This window comes from Carcharodon carcharias, chromosome 17 (assembly GCF_017639515.1).
Source record: "Carcharodon carcharias isolate sCarCar2 chromosome 17, sCarCar2.pri, whole genome shotgun sequence".
Taxonomy (NCBI): domain Eukaryota; kingdom Metazoa; phylum Chordata; class Chondrichthyes; order Lamniformes; family Lamnidae; genus Carcharodon; species Carcharodon carcharias.
The window spans coordinates 5,890,221-5,910,498 of record NC_054483.1 but is presented as its reverse complement, the minus strand read 5'-3'; the positions used below and the strand labels follow the sequence as shown (position 1 = coordinate 5,910,498).

General features: G+C 46.6%; 1 protein-coding gene across 3 annotated transcripts; it reads right to left on the bottom strand.

Annotated features, from left to right (window-relative positions):
- Window positions 1–1,318: 1,318 nt before the first annotated feature.
- Window positions 1,319–19,370, bottom strand: ykt6 (YKT6 v-SNARE homolog (S. cerevisiae)). Of its 3 annotated transcripts, none has more exons than XM_041209952.1 (8): window positions 19,293–19,370; window positions 14,913–15,047; window positions 13,297–13,379; window positions 12,249–12,349; window positions 10,848–10,952; window positions 10,186–10,251; window positions 6,998–7,099; window positions 1,319–5,265 (listed from the first exon to the last, which is right to left on the bottom strand). In XM_041209952.1, the coding sequence occupies exons 2-8, from the start codon at window positions 15,014–15,016 to the stop codon at window positions 5,230–5,232; spliced, it is 597 nt and encodes a 198-aa protein (XP_041065886.1). In that variant the 5' UTR covers window positions 15,017–15,047; window positions 19,293–19,370; the 3' UTR covers window positions 1,319–5,229. The 3 variants fall into 3 exon arrangements, with proteins under 3 accessions (XP_041065886.1, XP_041065884.1, XP_041065887.1); XM_041209950.1 differs by having other exon boundaries at window positions 14,913–15,099; window positions 19,293–19,367; XM_041209953.1 differs by lacking the exon at window positions 19,293–19,370 and adding an exon at window positions 18,711–19,082.
- Window positions 19,371–20,278: the final 908 nt, after the last annotated feature.

The following is a 20,278-nucleotide window of genomic DNA, read 5'->3' as shown; positions in this document are numbered from 1 at the left end:
GTTTACAAAAGACGCCACAGTTTATGGGAAGGCTGTCCAGAATGAATGTCTGTAATGTAAATAGATGAAATTATATATTGTTGAAAAGAGAGGCATGTTGCTGAAGCTTTTCATCTTGCACTCAGAAGGACAAATGTAAGAATGCCAAATTTCAAACAATTAACACAATTTATACTACAAGAGAAAAGGGAGCCAATTGGTTGGCACGTCGACCGTGATTGGCTGAGGTGTTGCCATGGAGAAAGCAACAGGGAATTATAGGCTCCCACATAATTCAAAAAAAAAGTGCAAGGCTTGAACTGCTTCCTTTTATTTGCAGAGAATGGGCCCCTGTGTATCAATGTATGTCACTTCTGGCTAGCATTATGAGCTCGACTGATTATCTTAAATTGGTTGTTGGTGTAGTTATTAGCGCAGTCGGGGTTGTTCAGCAAGTGCTGCCCAATCGCAAATAAAAAGTATTGAAAATACAATGATAGATGTTGAGCTGAATGTGTGGCAATGGTGATTAATCATGGGGAAGGGTGGGGTAGAGGTAGGGAAAGATAAACATAGATCACTTTTGCAGCTCAAGGTTAGATTTTCAGATGCCATGGTATGAATATGCATTATACCCAAGACGGTTTAAAAAAAATCCTTGCCTTTTTATAGTACCCTTCATGACCACTAGGTGATGCAAAGTGCTTTACAGGCAATGATATAATTTTGAGGTGCAGTCACTGTTCTAATGTAAGAAATGCAGCAGCTAATTTGTGCACAGCAAGCTCCCACAAACAGAAACATGATAACCAGATATCTGTTTTTGAGATGTTAGTTGAGGGATAAATATTGGCCAGGACACAGGGGATAACTCCCCAGCTCTTCTTCAAAATAATGCCACTGGATCTTTTCCAGTCACTTGAGAGAGCAAACGGGGTGTCAGTTTAACGTGTTGGGGGAGGGGCGGGGGAGATGGTTCCTCTGACAATGCAGTACTCACATGGTAGTGCACTGCAGTATCAGCCTGGATTTCTGTGCTCAAGTCCTGGAGTGGGATTTGAACTCAGAACCTTCCGACTAAGTGGGGGGGGCGAGAGTGCTAAGCATTGAGCCACAGCTGACACTAAATTAGGCGCGTTTAGACATACTAAAATTCACCCATCAGAACTTCACATTCTTCACTTCTTGCCAGCGGTCACGGCTCTGTGCATGAAAGCAAACTCTATCCAAAACTGCATCCTCAGTGGGTTTGTGGGTCTATCAAAGCTTTGAACTGAGGCAGAAGTCAAAGCTCTCACTAAAGCATCCAGCAAGTCCGTCCCAAATAACCACTCAGGAATTCTGAAGGCAAACTTTATACTTAGTGAAAAGGCAAGATTACAGTGTAAACAATGAATGTGTCACAATAAAACCAGCAACTTCAGCAAAATACAACTGTGGACTAAAGCCTACTGGTAACCGTACATAAGCATTCGGTGTTAGTTTACAAACAAGAGTAAAATAAGTTATCTGTTACAGCACATTTACAATTTGCCTGATTAGGAAAAAAGCAAAATACTTAAGACTTTTTATATAGAGTGTTTAAATCTTCACTTCCAGTCGCGGCGTTACATTTGAACATCTTGCCAGTTTGGATAATCCATCTAAAATCATTGTCTCCATCACCCCAACCCTCCATTTTTAAAATCAAATCTGTGTCAATTTTGTGCTGAAAGTGAGGCTGGAATCCTTGATCCTCTAGTTTCAGTTTCCAGTACTGAGGTCAAAACCAAATGCAGAACTGATTTCCTTCAAACTCTGCCCTCCAGTTTTAACCTTGAACTCCACACAATAGCTCTCCCCCCATCCAACCCCCGACACCAGCATGAACTGTTCAGACTAGGATCGAGATTACGGACCCCGTGCCAACGTGGGCTGCCAGTGAGACAAGTCTCACACCCAGCAGTCTCAGGGAGCACAGCAAAACTGTTATCCCAATCAGCCGCTGATCAGCGTGCTTAGCGCTGTCTTCCATTTCCAAGAGGTGGGCAGCCAAGAATCCATCTTCCTGGAGCCCAGTGATCAAATCAAGTAAATGTTCGCGGAACAAAATCTGGGTGCCCGTACAGCTTCAAGTTCTGCTGGGGCAGTAAGCTCGCTTAGAGCTTGTTGGCAACCTTGCCAAGGTCACCCCATCCTGAGGTAGGCACCGAGGGCACAATGATGTCGCCCCTGCTCCAAAAGGTGAGGGATACGTTTGCCTCATACCATGGAGCTGCTCTGCCACAAGTCTGCGGTCTTGCCCATCTCTCCATCCCAAATGGAAAAGCCAGGGGAAGAGAAGGAAAGGAAAAGAGGAAACTTAATTTAGCAAAGTAAAAAAAAAACCAAATAACTTACTCGGCGAGATACCTACATCAGATGGACAAGAGCTACTATAATAAATACCAACGTTTTGTGGGTTTACAGTCACTGTACATGAACAGTTCACTGAAAAAGATCACATAAGGACCTTGCAATCTTGAAAGCAACACCAACACATTCATTTTGCAAATACTGCGTGTTGACACCGAACAGAAGTGCACGCCTTACAGAATGGCCCAAACACATCACAGGGACTGCTGAATCCATAGTTAACTTTAAACACAGGGAAAGGTAAAACTGGGTAATTTGTCCACCATACTCACAAAAGCACAAGTCGGCAGGTCTGGGCAATGCAGCCAACAACTCCCGAGCTGGGATTGGAGAGGTTTGGGGTGGGGGGGGGCAGGGTGGCTGCACAGGTTTCCAGCAAAGATCCTTCCAAGCTGGAAAGCCACTGCAACCCTACAAATAAACTGAGGAGTTTCAAAGGGAATAAATAGATTGGTCAAGTATGATTAATCCCTTGCTAACACTTCAGAACATTAATTTAAACTGATCTGCTTCTTAAAAACACAGAAGATAGGGGGCAAATGAGTTTGTAGCACTCTGGGGGCGGGGCGGGGAGTGGGTGAGAAACGATGGAAATTTATTTTAGCAGAGTAAAATCATTCACTCCTGAGTAAACAATCTTCGATTCAAGATTCTGCACAGTACCACCGAAGAGAACATATTTCAAGTGTCAATCGTTATACCCTACAAGTATAAAGCAAGCCTATTGAAACAGCAATGTTAACTGCATTTCTTAAAACAGTGGGTAAAGTGCGCACATTAACTTGCTGAACACCCCTAAGGTTAAAGGCGCTGGTTAGGACTTTTTTTTTCAAAATTGGAATGTGCAAGGGTTGATGGAAGGGTTTTGGAGCAGAATTACTTTGGAACAAAGCGGAACAGCACTGTATCGGTAGGAAACTGGTAGCGTTGGACACAAAAGGAACTGCTCATAAAACTGACAAAGAGAACATTAAAAAAAGATGTTCACTTCTACATCGTGCCTTTAAACCTCCATGTGCCCTGCAGCACCATTTGGGAGCAAAAATACGACAAGGAAAATGTTTTCCAAAAAATATTTTGCACGGCTCCCTTTGCCAACACATCATTGCAGCCGCTTCTCAACCCAGTAATGGAGTGAATCCTTCGGCGTCTCAAATCAGGCCACCGCTGCAGGAGCTCAAAGCAACCTTGAGTGCTTAGCAGTTCGTTACTTCGTGGGATCAATTTTAATCGTTCCAAGCGTAAGGTCTTCCTTACTTTTGCATGGAAGAGTTCCGATCTAATCCAGTGCGTTACTCTGTGGCTTGTGCAGCAGAGATACTACAGAAGCTGACACCAGGCCAGTCTGTGGAAGCCTGAACATCTTAATGGTTTTTTTCTAAGTTTGCTGAACATGGAGTGAGAGACTTGGTTGTAACAAGGGCCCGCCTACGTGCAAGGTGTTATACCAAAATTAGCCTTTGAGCGAGCTATTGGGTAGACTTAGTAGGAATGCTTTTGAAGAAAAGGAACTTCAACCGGACCAATCAACTTCAGCACATGAAGGCAATTCTTTCACCAAAGTTAACTGCTGGTTCAAGTGTTCTGCTCACTTATTCAGGGCCACCTGAGCTGCAAAGATAGAGGATGTAAAAAGGCACCAGGATCTAGTCGAAAAAGAGATATTTACTCCTCCAAGTTCGTAGCGTCGGAAACATCGCTGCAACTGGAGAAGAACTGGGCAGAGCGCGTGAGGGGGACAAGTGAGTGGAACTTAAAAACAGAACTGCCTCACCCTAGGGCTGACACCCCAGCAATAAATTTGCATCAATTATCAGCACAGTGGGTATTCCCCACACCTTCACAATGCTCTGCCCACAAGCTGAGCCCAGCTAGCTACTGGGGGAGGGGGACCAGCACAGCTTGTGGGAGGGGGACAGTAATGGGATTTCAAAGTTGGACACTGCTCTGCCCCTGAAACTCCAACCCACCCGCAAAGGAAACTCCTATCCAATCACAGCCGAATTTCACAATGACTGCCTGAACGAATGGCTCTTACTGCATTTCTCAATGCATTGAGCAGAAGCTAATGCTAACATTTGACTCAATGCCCCATAGACGGACACACGGGGACAATCGAAGTCAGTGCACATCTAAGCAAGGGGAGTTTTATGATTCAACCGCATCATTTTGGGCCAGTGTGTATCTGACCACCAAGCAGCATAGCCTGACTAGTGTGCATGTGTAGTTAGAGGGAGTGTACAGTATTAAGCTTCAATGGATTTAATATCCAGGCTTGCATGTGCACACCCTGGAGGATCACCAGCCATATCGACTGCACAACAAGTACAAAGCTTTACTCAGGACACAAAGAGGAGGAGAAAAAGGTCAGTTAAATTGATGGAAATGATTAAATGATTCTAAGGTGGGTTTAACCACAATATGCACGCTCCCCAGAGCTACAGATGTGCACGTGCGTGCACAGACACATACACATACACACACTGACACAACTATCTGGAACAGGTCACAACTCAAACAAATTTTAACAGGAGCCTGTAGCTGCTCCGCTCATGAATACATCAGTGGCTCCTAGAGAGGTATCCAAAACGCCATAAGGGCAAGCTTGTACGCTCACTCACATCCATAAAGCCAAACAGAGAAGCAGCACCATCTATTATTGCGACTGCAAGCCATAGTAATTGTCGAGTGGCCTCAGTTGGTGCGATGTTCCACGGTGTGAGACATACAATCACTCGCCCAGGAAAGACTGCCGACAGAGTTGCTGTTTTGTCCCCACACACTGAAAAAGATATTTCCTTGTACAATCCGAATGTTCGTGGAGGGCAGAGGACTGAGTGGGGCCCAGTCTGGGAATCACATGATCTCACAGCAGGAATTCTGTTTCCGAGCCTGCAGAGAGAGAGCAGAAAGAAACACATTCACCGCACGTCCAAGCTAAATCCCTGGCCAAGCTCCCGGCCCCGCTATTCACCAACACAATTGATGCAAGCCTCCGACTTGAAATCAAAACCAAGACTCTTCCTAAATGCAGAAGAATCACAAGATGGCTATGACCAAAGGAGGCCATTCAGCCCACCTTGGCTCATCTATCCAAATAGCCACCCACTGCACCACCTCCTGTTGACCCTGTCTTTCAAACTTTTTGCCTCTATCCAATCAAGCATTTACCATTTTTAAAAGAATTTCCCAATTATCAGTCTCAAATTTACCTTTGAACTAGATTTTACTTACTGCTCCTTCTCCTACACTCAGCTTAATTTGCCAAATTGACCTTTTCCATGCCGTTTACTGTCAATTTTTAATCTCAAACTACTCTTCAAGGCTGTAAAGTCCACATTTCTCGTTATAATAACCTAGATCTCCAAGACCAGGAAACAGCTCATCAGTTCTATGCAGGACCCCAAACGTTTGAAGGTCTGTGCCCCTCGGAGAGATGTATCTTGTGATTAAAGCATTAAACCAGTTTGATGACCACTTTTCCTTGTAGCTAAACCCACACCCCAGCTCCCCTCGCTGCCCCAAACCACCCCTGGAACCATTCTGGTAAATCTCCTCTCAAGGGCCCTCACATCCTTCCTAAAGTGCGGTGACCAGAACTGGATACAATCCTCTAGTTGTGACCTAACCAGAGCTTTATAAAGATTCAGCATAATTTCCCTGCTTTTGTACTCAGTACCTTTCTTTATGAAGCTCAAGATCCCACATGTTTTACCAACCCTCTCTCAATGTGCCCTGCCACCTTCAAACACCAGCGCACTTGAACCCCCCAGCTCCCTCTGTCCCTGCACACTCCAGAACTGTGTCATTAAATCTATATTTCATTTCCGTCCTGCCACAATTCATCACTTCAAGATCGGTATCCTCAGCTAGTTTTGAAATTTTACTCTGTATTGCAAGATCCAAGTCACTTATACACGTCATTTGCCAACTGAACAAGTTACAGGCTGGAATTTAAAAACGTGGGGAATACATTCGGACAAATCTTACTTCCTACTGTCACAATTTGTGCTCACACTTCTCACATCGATATTCGGCAATGAATTTATGAGTAAGTTAACATGCACCACAGCCATTAGGTGGCCCCTGTAACCCAACTGTACCCTGCACCACTGTACTCAGTGACAAGCGGCCAGAACCGTGGAAGTCAATAACCGAGTTAATTAGCTAAAATCTAAACAGGATGTTCAGCAGGTTTACATCGAGAGTAACAGATACATAGGAACGAGTTACTAACTCTGACCCATTAAGATGTTTAGATCAATATCTATAGGATTGGTCTGGTACTTGGATTTTTTTTTTGAGACATCTTTGCACAACTACCCATTAAGAGACGTGGACTTAGAAGACTTACTACGGGTATATTGGAAGGATTTGGTCAGGTTATGAACATGCCTTCCTTGGCCATCAAGTCCCGGGGTGGGCCTTGAACGTGGAGCTTCTGGCTCAGAGGCAGGGGTGCACCCACTGCACCATAAGGCCTCTCCCTACCCACAAAGGCTACAGCATTAAATGTCAAAAGTGGAACATGAGCGGCTCTCCTCAGTTTTGCACCGCCATTGGATTTAATGCCGCATGGTTAATTATAACCGGGCTCCACTGAGTCGGCAGCACTCGCACTTACGGTTTTGTAGAAGGCTTTAGATTGCGTGCCCAGAACTTCGGATTTGGACACCAGGTCATCCAGCTTCTCCCCACGCTCCAGCAGCGATTCCATTGTGTTATGCTGCAAAGACAAACATTTGAACAGTTCTTTATGTTATGCACACACACGGGTGAATATTGTTACGATCTCCTTATAGGCCAATAACTTATAAAAGAAACACAAACTTCCAGTTAATAGCTGAAAGGACGATGGACAAGATTTCACGTTTTAAGAGGCTATCACAAGGCCGTTTGAAATTGTTTACATCGGAAATTTGTTGGTGTTAAGCTTTGCCAGATTGTATTTAATGCTCTTACTTAGAGCACGGATGTAATGTTAAACTTGTACAAAACACTGGTTAGGCCTCATCTGAAGTATTGTGTCCAGTTCTGGGCACCACACTTTAGGAAGGATGTGAAGGCATTAGAGAGAGATTCATGAGAATAGTTCCAGGGATGAGGAACTTCCGTTCCATTGATAGATTGGAGAAATTGATACTGTTCTCCTTGGAGGAGAGAAGGCTGAGAGGAGATTTGGTAGATGTGCTCAAAATCATGAGCGGTCTGGACAAGATGAATAGGGAGAGACTGTTCCCGCTCGTAAACGGATCGAGAACCAGCGGGTAGAGATTTAAAGTGATTGTGAAAAGAAGCAATGGAAACATGAGGGGAAACTTTTTCATGCAGCAAGTGGTTAGGATCTGGAATGAGCTGCCTGAGTGTGTGGTGGAGGCAGGATCAATCGAGGCATTCAAGAGGGAATTAGATTATCTGAAAAGGAAGAATGTGCAGGGTCATGGGGAGGTGGTGGGGGAGGGCCACTAGGTAAATTGCTCAGAGATCCAGCGCAGAAACAACGGGCTGAATAGCCTCCCTCTGTGCTATAAAAGTTCTACGATTCATAGACTCAGATGTCTACAGCACAGGAGGAGGCCATTCAGCCCATCATGTCCACGCCAGGCAACAAAGATCTGACTACACCAATTCCATATTCCAGCGCTTGGCCCAAAGCAATGGAGGCTATGGCAATGCAAGTGAATATCTAAATACTTAAATGTTACAAGAGTTTCTGACGCAACCACCCTTTCAGGCAGTGAGTTCCAGACTCCCACCAACCTCTGGGTGAAAAACAATTCTCAACTTCCCTCTTAGCCTTTTACTCCCTACCTGAAATCTATGCCCCCTGGTTATTGACTGCTCTACTAATGGAAAAAGTACCTTCCTTTCTACTCTATGTCCCTCATAATTCTGTGAAGGAGTTTACTGTAACCAAAGACTAAAAGCGCTACTGACTAAACACTACCTTTCCCAGCAACTTACACTTGAAACCATAAAACAGATTAATCTCCTTTTTATTTTAGAACTGAAAACCACACTTCATGGGGTATACCTTACAATGTTTTTTTAAGTAGACATTCAATTTGGAAATCAGTCCAGTGATTCTTGGCTCCCAAGGGTTTATTTCTGTTCTTTTCCTCTCAGCTTGGGAACTTCTAACCCCAGAACTATCCTTCACAGAGAGAGTATTACTTGAGATCCTCCAACTAACGCAAGCTGAGGAATCTTCCAGCTTCGTTTTAACTCTAGCAAGGTGAACCACTCTAGCAGTTTTCTCTCTCTCTCTCTCTCCCAGACCCTGGAAGGCTAACCTCTGATAATCGGTTATATTTTGCTGAGATATCTCAATGAGCCAAGCACTTTTTGCCAGAAAAATCAAAACTTTACACGAAAGACTCAAGAGCCTGTAACCTGATATCACAATGGCTTCTTCAGTTCTTTTCCTTTCTCAAAGCCCATCACCATGGTAACATGAATCACCTGGGCCTTGTATCCAGGTAGAGATGCTGACTGGCTATCCTTGAGAGCCCAACTTCCTTTCATCTTGGCACTAAAAGGACAGTTTAAAGCACAACTGTTTACAACCCAAAATTCTCAACACACCTCTGGGACTTGAGGCCACCAGCATCACAGCTGTCTTTACCATTGCCTACAAGTGTGAACACTTTCCACCTTTCTCCCAGTAAACAATCTAGGCCTTCCTTTAATCTTTAGCAGCCCCAACACCCTGACTTGTCAGGCAGACTTCAGCCCAGGTCACACGATTCCCTTCATTACCTGAAGTTTAAAGGCACAGTCCCAAAACATAGTCTCTTTAGCCTCACAATTGTAAGTTATACAAAATTAGAACACTGAGTTTTACACACTTCCTATATTTTTAAATGCTGACATCTAGTTAAAAGGGCCAAAACCTTTTATTTAAGATAATCAGTCAAGCTTGTAATGTGGCTCATTTATACTTGCTAGAAGTGACATACATGGATACACAGGGATACATTCTCTACAAACAAAAGGATTATGTTCAAGCCTTGTGCCTTTTTTGAATTACCTGGGAGCCTATAGTTTCCTCTAGTTACTCCATGGAAACGCCTATCACAGTTGACTTGCCAACCAATTAACACCCTTTTCTCCTGTAGTATAAATTGTGCAGATCATTTGAAATTTGGCATTCTTGCATTTGTCATGATGAGTGCCAAGACAAAAAGCTTTGGCAACACGTCTCTCGTTTCAGCAAGACACACAGCGCAAGATGTGAGTCAGGCTGAACAAAAGGAGCAGAGAGGACAGAGTAATAATTTTCAAAAGTCTATGAGCCCAGGAGGAAGCGTAAACCAAGGGGTGAACCTCCTGAGTTTCTGGGAAAGAGTAATTAGTTCAGTGAGGGCAGAGGAAGGAGGAACAAGGCTCGCTTCTCTGGTGTTAGGAATACACTGGGTGGTTCTGAGCAGTGCTGTCCCAAAATCACTGGCTCACCATAGGCTGTGAGCACTGAAGGTGTACAATCCGGCAGAAAGTAGACTGGAATCGTCACTGGGTGATAAGTGGCAACGGTCAGGGACATGACGAAGGAAGAGCGAGGGAGGTTAAACCTGGAACTCTTTAGTCGAGAAAAGGTGGAGGAACTGACAATTGCAGCAGAGGTAGACTGATGACAGAAAGGGAATGGAGATGACCATAGCGGTAATGGCAACCAGTTTACAAGTGTATGATATTGCACCTCCGAGATGTCCCTAGTGATGTGTACAATATTCTATACAATATATACTATAGTCAGTATTCACCAGTACGTACAGGGGCATTTAACAATGTCAGTAATGCTTTGGCTCTTACCAAGATTACTTTGGTCTCATCCAGTTCTGCTTGTACCTTGCTCATAGGGTCAGCTTCTCGAGGGTTCTGAGAAAACACAAACATGAACGCAGAGTGTAACGGTGGCGTTTGGAACTAAACATGTACGGATGACAGATTTAAAAAAGGTAACGAGCAAAAGAGCCAAGGTGAGATAGGTAGAGTTTTTAAAAAAATTTAAGTACAGCGAGTTACGATCTGGAATGCGCTGCTTGAAAGGATGGTGCAAGCAGGTTCAACAGTGACTTTCAAAAGGGAACAGAATAAATGCTCGAAAGGGAATAACTTGCACGGCTACACAGAAAGGATAAAGGAAACGGAAGACGAGATGGACGGAATCACAATGTATGATGCCATGGTATTCAAATCCTAGCTCTGCTGACACCTTCTCACTGTGTAACAAACATTAACTTAAGATAGCTTTTAGCTCCACTCCTGGGACCAGCTCGGGAGAGAAGGCGGCCATCTTTTTTATACTTCATGTTGTCGAAAGCCAGTGCAGTACAATGTGTTTCACAGCCAGCCACTCTATAGCTCTCCCAAGAGGGCTCATGAGTGAGTGGCAATGTTACACTCGACCCTTCCAGCAACAAGACTTCCAGCTAATCCGCCAATCGTGCTTTTCCGGAAGAGCAGCGCAATACCTGGTAACGGGCAAGGTAAGCGTCCAGTCCCGTGTAGCTGATCACGTTCGGAGAACCCGAAGGCCACTCTATGCTGTCCACTTGTTTGGAAAATTCCTCTAATACCTAAACCCAAAGGGAGGATGTATCAGTTCTCAGTTGTTCTATAAGTCACTGTACTTCTATGCAACCCATTCTGGCAAGCGTTTGAGGCACTATACAATCCTCAAGCCCTTTTCAGTCTGTCCTCTAAATTCAAGCATTCCCTCTATTTTTTATTCATTCATGGGATGTGGGCTTCACTAGCTGGGCCAGCATATATTGCCCATCCCTAACTGTCCCTTGAGAAGGTGGTGGTGATCTGCCTTCTTGAACTGTTGCAGTCCATGTGGTGTAGGTACACCCACAGTGATGTTAGGAAGGGAGTTCCAGGGACCCAGTGACGGAAGGAACGGTGATATATTTCCAAGTCAGGATGGTGGGTGACTTGGAGGGGAACTTCCAGGTGGTGATGTTCCCATGTGTCTGCTGCCCTTGTCCTTCTAGATGGTAGTGGTTGTGGGTTTGGAAGATGCTGGCAAAGGAGCCTTGGTGAGTTCCTGCAGTACATCTTGGAGATGGTACACACACTGCCGCTACTGTGCATTGATGGTGGAGGGAGTGAATGTTTGTGGAAGGGATGCTAATCAAGTGGACTGCTTTGTCCTGGATGGGGTTGAGCTTCTTGAATGTTGTGGGAGCTGCACTCATCCAGGCAAGTGGGGAGTATTCCATCACATTCCTGACTTGTGCCTTGTAGATGCTGAACAGGCTTTGGGGAGTCAGGAAGTGAGTTACTCATCGCAGGATTCCTAGCCTCTGACCTGCTCTTGTAGCTACAGTATTTAAATGACTAGTCTAGATACTTAAGGGTTTTGGAGGCCAGCAGCCCACTGCAAGAAAGGGTAGTAGAGGCGAAAATTCTCACTGCATTTAAAAAAAGAACTTTGATATATACAAGAGGTGGTGTTACCTCCATGGCTATAGACCAAGAGCTGGATGGATCCTTTTCGGACAGTACAGACTTGGTGGGCCAAGTGACCTCCTTCTGTGCTGTACTGTTCTATGATTCTAACCTATCAAATACAGGACACAGTCTCAGGATAAAGAGCCAATTATTTAGGACTGAGACGAGGAGCAATTACTTTACTCAAAGGTTTTGGAATTCTCTATCTCAGGCGTTGCTCCATCGTTGAATACACTTAAGGCTGGGACTGACAGATTTCTGGTCTCTCGGGGAAGTTTTTCAGCCATGATCGTATTAAATGGTGAAGCGGGCTTTGGGGGGGGGGGGTGTCCCGTGTGGTCTACTCTGACGTTCAGTCAGTCCCCGGGCACCCGCAAAGCATTCAGGATACGTTGAAGGCAAGGGCTGTCTCATACCTTATCGAGTAGCGTGAAGCAGACTCTTGATGGATATTCACTGTCTGCAATAACCACCCCTGCCAAGGAGTCGTTCCGTATACAGACATGGCAAAGATAATCTGGCACAAACAAAAGGGAGAAGCTTCAGTGAGGATTGCGGGCTAGATGTGACTTGGCATAATCCAGTTCCCGAATAGGAAGCATCTTGCAACAATACACCAGAATGTTAAAAATAGTTGTGTTATTATGGTGATGGACCTTAGGGGTGTTCAGTAAGAATGAGAATGCCCAGGCTCAGCTTGACAAGTTAATATGTTTCTTAGATTGAATACAATTACCTTCTCTCTCATTATCCCCCACAGGCAATCCTCAGATACATATCTAACTGGCAAACCCTCCATGTCTCTTCTTAACCTAACCTCATTTGTTTTTTCAAACTCGCTTTTGTCCACTTCCAATCTTAAATGAGATCAGCTCACACTCTCAAGCCGTGTAAACCTTTATACCTTGCAGTGCCAACATTAGGCACGCCCAAGCCAGATCGACTTTAATCAGCGTTGCTGGGAAAATGCCAAAAGCCAACTAGAGTCAACCTTTGGCGTTACGTGACTCTTGGAGTTACTTAAGGGACAGCCAGGTGCTACAATAAAGAACTATACGCTATGGCAGAAGGATGACAACAGGTAACTAATAGGAATTTAGAAATTGCAGTCAAAGCTTTTCGTCTTGTGCTCATCAGGACAGGTGCAAGAATGCCAAATTTCAGAGGGAGCAACAATTTACACTGCATAAGTTGGTTGGCAAGTTGACTGTGATTGGTCAAGGCATTGACATGGACAATAGTTCTCTGGTGCATTCTCCATGGCAACGCTTCAATCAGAATCTACCTGCCAACCAATCAGCACCCTTTCCTCATGCAGTATAAACTGTTGCTCCCTCTGAAATTTGGCATTCTTGTGTCTGTCCTGATGAGTGTAATACAAAGTTGAAACAGATGGGCCTTTTCCAGCAATATTTGGATTTTAGAATGAGGCAACTGCCCCTTATTTGACAAGCTGATGCTCACCTTGCTCTTTCACCGCAGCTCGGCTCCCTATCTGTGAACGGTCCACAATCAGTTGACTTGTGAAGGTCATAAATTCCTGGACGCTGCAGGTTACAAGCAGGGAAGTGAATTCAAGTGCAGCTTTTGCGTACACGTCACAGAACTTGAAATCAACAGCAGGTCATTCAGAAAGAAATGGCACCTCACTACTCACGGTGCCCAAGGGCTGAAAGCAACTCCAACCCAATGGCCAGCTGTCAGAAGCCTTTCACCATGGTGTCAGCTTCCTCAGTGCCATCGAGCTGCTCTCCCTCTTCCATTAATGGAATAGGATGGTAAATAGCTCAAGGCAAGTGCGGTCACTCCCGTTGATCCTTTCCCAGTCATTTGGGGTGGGGTGGGTGGGGGAATCAATGCGAATCCAGACGTAGCTCATTGGTTCACAGAGTTGGGGGCAACACAATTGGGTGCAATGGTCATTTTCTCTGAGCCCACCTTTTCTTTGAGTCACAGATGCCACTAACTGTACATATTCAGGCCCACAGTGTCCACGGGAGAGGGGGATCTTTACTTTAAATTCAGTTCAGATACCGATGTAGAAATACAACAGGGCAAGGAGCTAGTACCTTTGCCCCATTCACTCAGCGAAATCTCCTTTTCCAGCCTGACCTGCAAGCCAGCAGGCATCTAAAAGGCACACCAAGATAGAGCTGTAACTCCCTTCACTGGAGACTCAGCTCAGCACTTTCCCAGAGCGACTTATTTAAGGTCAGAAGACTGTCAACATGAAGATCTCTATGCAATTAATTGTGACCGAAGCTTCTGCTGGTGCTCCTTAAAAGATTTACCCTTACGTTAATCTAGAGGGCAGAGAGAAAAATGCGGTTGTCATGTTAATCCTTTTTGCATTCTCCACATGGTGGGGGAATCTCAGTGCAAACTTTCCTGCAGTCGACTCCTGCTCTTTTTGGTTTCTACTCAATTTTTTTTTTAATGTATTCGTTCACAGGTGGGCGCCCCTGGCTGGGCCAGCATTTATGGTCCAATTGCCCTTGAGAAGGTGGTGGTGAGCCGCCTTCTTGAACCGCTGCAGTCCATGTGGGGTAGGTACACCCAAATTGCTGTTAGGGAGGGAGTTCCAGGATTTTGACCCAGCGACAGTGAAGGAACAGTGATATATTTCCAAGTCAGGATGGTGTGTGACTTGGAGGGGAACTTGCAGGTGTTCCCATGTATCTGCTGCCCTTGTCCTTCTGGATAGTAGTGGCCATGGGCTTGGAAGGTGCTGTCTAAGGAGCCTTGGTGAGTTCCTGCAGTGCATCTTGTAGATGGTGCACACTGATGCCACTGTGTGTCAGTGGCGGAGGGAGTGAATGTTTGTGGAAGAGGCACCGATCAAGGGGGCTGCTTTGTCCTTTGAGTATTGTGGGAGCTGCACTCATCCAGGGAAGTGGGGAGTATTCCATCACACTCCTGACTTGTGCCTTGTAGATGGTGGACAGGCTTTGGGGAGGCAGGAGGAGAGTTACTCTCCACAGAATTCCCAGGCTCTGACCTGTTCTTGTAGCCACAGTATTTACATGAAAGTTCTCTTTATTCCCACCCCCCGATGTAGAGCTCCCAGCTGGAATCCTTACCTTGACCTCTGGAAGAAACTAAAGGACGAAACATCGTAGGCAGCTTTCAGAAGGTTAGCCCCTGTTGCACCTTTGTAAAACACACTCAGGCTGTACAACTTCATGACTGTGCCCTTGAATGCCTTCCGACAGCTTCTACAGGACAAACACAGTCAGGGCTGGTGCAAGGCTCTCCTGGAGTCAAGTGCTATTAACAGATATCAAGCTGGATTCATGTTAAGGTATACAAGCCGTCACAGTCACAGGACACAGAGTTAAATACACCCTTGACCACATCTTACACGTCAGCTTGTTTACAAAGTGGAGCGCGCATTTAGATAGTGCCTGTCCCAGCCTCCGGAGCACCTTCTAGGGGGCAGTCAGAGATGGGCAATAAATGCTGGCCTCGCCACTGACAGCCACCCCCACCCCCCCCCCCACACCACCCCCACAACCCCCCACCCGCCCCCACCCCCCCCACACCCCCACCCCACCCCAACCACCCAACACCCCCTCCCACCCCCCCACCCCACCCCAAACAAATGAAGGGATATTCCAAAGCTCCTCACAGCCCACTAAATGACCTTTGAACATAATCGCTGTGGGGGAAAAATGCAGCAGCCAAACTGTGCACAGCAAGATCCCAGGACCAAACTATTTTGCTTTTTCCCAAAAAAAAAAGTGCGGGCATTGGTCGAATCAGAGGGGAAATACTGGCCAGGACACTCTGGAGAATGCCCCTGCTCCCCTTTGAAAAGCAAATGGTATAATATACTTCAATCCCTTTGTAACAGAGATTGAGAGATGAAGTCTTGCTGCAGTTGTGTTGGGCCTTGGCAAGGCTACGCTTGGAGTATTGTGTGTAACGCAGAACTCAGAACAGTTAGAGGTGATCTCTTTGAAATGTAGAAAATTCTGAGGGAGCTTGACAGGGTAGGTTTTGGGAAATTGTCCCACCCCACCCCAGGCTGGGGAATGTCCAGGGGCAAGAGTCTCAGAATAAGGGGTCAGCCATTTTGGACTGAGACGTGGAGAAATATCTTCACTCAAAAGGGTTGGGAATCTTTGGAATTCGAGACCCCGGAGGGCTGTGGAGGCTCAGTTGTTGAGCGTGTTCAAGACGGAGACTGATAGATTTTTGCTTACTAAAGGAGGAGTTGAGGGACAGCTGCCACGATCCTGCTGTTCGAATGGCCTCCTCCTGCTGCCACTGCTTAGGTGGCTGCATGATGCAGACAGATGCCAGGCAGAACAGAACACTCCAAGGTCGCTGCCCTGCCTGGCAGAATGCTTGACGGACACTGACTCCTCACTCATGTTTAACAGACAGCACAGGAGGCCACTCAGTCCATTAGGCCTCTTCGAGAAAGTTAATGCTGTTAGTCCCATTCCTCAGTAAGTGGTTTCCCCATCAAGTATTTCTCCAATTCCCTTTGGGAAGTCCCTATTGAATCTGCTTCCACCGCCCTTTCAGGCAGAGCCATCCCAGATCACAATGACTCGCTGCCTAAATTCTTCCCTTCCCTCCACTACCCCCCTACTCTGTGTTGCCTTTGGTTAGTTTGCCAACCACCTGAAATCTCTGCCCTCTGGTCCGTGACCCATCTGGAAACAGCTGGTTACAGCACCGGGGGGGCATTCAGCCCGTTGTGTCTGTGCTGGCTCTCCAAACGGGCAACTCACCTCACTCCACTCCCCCACCTTCTCCCCGTAACCTGACACGTTCTTCCTTTTTAGATAATTCTCCAATTCACTTTTGAAAACTGTGATTGAATCAGCCTCCTCCACACTCTCAGGCAGCGCATTCCAGATCCTAACCGCTTAATGCATAAAAGATTTCTCATGTTGCCATTGCTTCTTTTACCAATCACCTTAAATCTGTGCTCTCTGGCTCTCGATCCTTCCGCCAATGGGAACAGTCTCTCCCTATCTACTCTGTCCAGAGACCTCATGATTTTGAACATCTCTATCAGATCTCGCCTCAATCTTCTCTTCCCCAAGGAGAACAGCCCCAACTTCTCCAATCTATCTCCATAACTGAAGTCTCCCATCCCTGGAACCACACTCTAATGCCTTCACATCCTTCCTAAATGGAGGCAATACTTCAGCTGTGGCTGAATAAGTGTGAAAAGTTTCATAATAACCTTCGTGCTCTTGTACTCTGTGCCCCTATTAATAAAGCCTAGGTTCTGCATGCTTCATTACCCACACTGAGGGGAACACTCCCACTGCTTCGCCACCTACTGAAGCGCCCCTCATCCCTGCTACCAGGGTAAATCTCTCTTGCACTCTCTCAGAGGCCCTGAAAACCAAGTGTGGCGTCCAGAGTTGACCAATACGTTATCAAGGTTTCGTACAACTTCCTTATTTTATCAGCCCCTTCCCTCTGTTAAAAAAGCCAACAAGCTCAAACGCTTTTCAACAGCCGGGGACTGTCACCCTCAGAGTGGTGCAGGCCACCACCCACCCACACCCCTCTGTTCCTGCATCCACCCCACCTTTTTAAAAACGTAGCTCACTTTGCCTCTCCTCATTCTTCCCAAACTCGTCCTGCACGGCTTGTTTCTATATAACCTCACAGCTTTCCAATGCTCCCCACAGCCAGTAAACTCCAGTCACTGTGGTAATAAGGGAAACGCAGCTGTCAGTTTGCTTGCAAAGTTTCAATAACCAAACTATTTTTTTTAAAAAATGTGACGTTGGTTAAAGAATCGAATGCCAGCTGGGAGACTGGGAGTAGTGCCCTGATTTTCTTCCAAATAGCGCCCCGAGATCTTTCGCATCCCATGGAATGGGGAGATGGGAACCTGGTTTAACCTCTTGTTTAAATAACACCGCTCAAAACAGCAAAACAGTATTGCTCTGTCTCCAGGTCAACCCTTCCATCATTTAGAAATCAGAGCTCATCTCAAACTCTGCTACCCTCAGGCTAACTCATGCCAAGTCCCAGTCATCCATCACCTGTGCTCACAATCCTACACTGGCTGACGGTGGCAACACCTCATCTTTAAAATTCTCATACTTGTTTCCAAATCCCTCCATTGGCCTCACCACCCTCCCACACCCCAGCAATCTCTGTTATCTCCTCAATGCTGCCCCTTTAACAACCTTTGCGCGCGTGGGTGGCCACCTTCAAAGAGATGCGCACATAAACCTTGCCATTTCTGCTATTGCTTTAAAATTTCATCATTCGGTTGGCAATGCCTCACCCCACTCTTCCAACAAGACGTCCATCCATTCTGCCAGTCTGTGCGCCTTCCTAAAGCCAGTTACTATCACCCCCTCACCGTTTCCGAGTTTCACGTCAGCTGCAAACGTTGAAAGGGTGCCCTGTACACCCAAGTCCAGGTCGTTAACACACCTCCAAAAGGGCAGCGGTCCCAACACCAACCTCTGGGGAACCCCACCCCAGTCGGAGACAAAACCGTTTACCACTGTTCTTGGTCCCTCAGCCAGTTTTGTATTCCCATGGCCACCATCCCTTTAATCCCATAGGCTTCCATTTCGATAACAAGTCTATTATCGAGATGTTCATCCTTTTAAGCATTCACATATACATTAACCACAGAAACCTCTCCAGTTATCATAGAGAACACAAGCAGCTGAACAGTTAGTTAACGTAGTTGATGTGACCTCCTGAATTCTCCATTTCCTTATGGATCCTGTTTGATTACTTCACCCAGGTTACACAGCTTCAGGAGTTTAGGAAATGTTTAGAAGCTACCACAGGCTAGGAAAACAGGCAGCGGGTGGGGATTGAAGAGACAGACTTGTGGTGTCAGCCGGGGGGGGGACTCAGTGGGTAGGTAGCGCTCTCACCTCACTCAGAAGGCTGCGAGTACAAGCCCCACTCCAGGAGGCACTAGGATTCAAGGCCAGCAACACCGAGGGAGTGCCACGCTGCTGGAGGCGCCAAATTTCAGGCAAGAGGTTAAACCCCTCGGCCCTCTCAGGGAGATGCAAAAGGTCCAACTGTTTCAAAGAGGAGCGCAGTTTCGGGGAAGGGCGGGGAGGTGGCGGTGGCAGTGGCAGTGTTAGCACCGGTGCCCTGGTTAACATTCATCCCTCAGACCAACAAATGCGGCCATTTATCACGTTTGCTGCTTGTGGGATCTTGCTGTGCTCACATTACCTGCCAGGTTTCCTACATTAGAACAGTGACTACACTTCCAAAGAGCCTTCCTTGGTTAGAAATCACTTTGTGTGTGTTGGTGGGGGGGGGTGGGGGGGGGGGGTTCCTCAGGATGCGACAGGCGCTACAGAAAGGAAAGGTTTTTCCCTGCTGGCAAGCTGGAGCCCCGGGGGACCCCTTTCGCCGGCGGCCCGGGCCCTTCCCCAGGCCTGTCCCCCGAGGGTGGGGGGGGGGGGGGGGGGGGGGGTCCAGCTTGGCCCCGCACTCACCAGCTCCCAAACAACCGATTAGAATCGAAAGCCCGACTCCTCCGAGCCCCGAACACGTCACTGCCGGATACCGGTCCGCCCTCTAAAAGCATCCCCCCGGCCGTCCCCGCCCCGCCCCGCCCCGCCGGAACAAGAATGAAACTCCGCCCACCTCGTCCCGCCCGGGGAACTTTGGTTCCGGGCAGCAGCGCGCAGGCGCGCCGCCCTGCTGGCCACTCCTGGAACTGCAGCCACCAAGGAAAACCAAAAGCAACCCCTTGCATCTATGTAGCGCCTCTAACCCAACATAACCTCAGAGTAAGGGGTCGCCCATTTAAGACAGAGGATGAGGAGGAATTTCTTGTCTCAGAGGGTAGTCAATCTGTGGAATTCTTTACCGCGGGGGGCTGTAGAGGCTGGGTCGTTATGTATATTCAAGGCTGAGATTGACAGATTTTTAATCAGTAAGAGTTCTGGGGAAAAGGGCAGGAAAGTGGAGTTGAGGATTATCAGATCAGCCATGATCTCATTGAATGGCGGAGCAGACTCGATGGGCTGAATGGCCTACTTCTGCTCCTATGCCTCATGGTCTGATGGTTGAATGCACTAAGGCCATTGTCAGGCACTTACATGGTTTAGGGTAAAAGCAAAAAACTGCGGATGCTGGAAATTCAAAACAAAAACAGAAATACCTGGAAAAACTCAGCAGGTCTGGCAGCATCGTCGGAGAGGAACACAGTTAACGTTTCGAGTCCGAATGACCCTTCAACAGAACTAAATAAAAATAGAAGAGAGATGAAATATAAGCTGGTTTAAGTTGGGGGGGGGGTGAGACAAGTAGAGCTGGATAGAGGGCCAGTGATAGGTGGAGATAACCAAAAGATGTCACAGACAAAAGGACAAAGAGGTGTTGAAGGTGGTGATATTAACTAAGGAATGTGCTAATTAAGGGTAGAAAGCAGGATGAGCAAGGGACAGATAGCACTAGTGGGGGTGGGGTGGGGGAA

What these genes read in the sequence shown, in the direction of transcription:
- ykt6 (XM_041209952.1), bottom strand. Translation starts at nt 15,016, where the DNA reads ATGAAGTTGTACAGCCTGAGTGTGTTTTACAAAGGTGCAACAGGGGCT. An exon ending in GCTTCACGCTACTCGATAAG is followed by an intron (nt 10,953 to 12,248) that starts GTATGAGACAGC and finishes CTTTGGGTTTAG; the next exon opens with GTATTAGAGGAATTTTCCAA. An exon ending in CTTACCTTGCCCGTTACCAG is followed by an intron (nt 10,252 to 10,847) that starts GTATTGCGCTGC and finishes GTGTTTTCTCAG; the next exon opens with AACCCTCGAGAAGCTGACCC.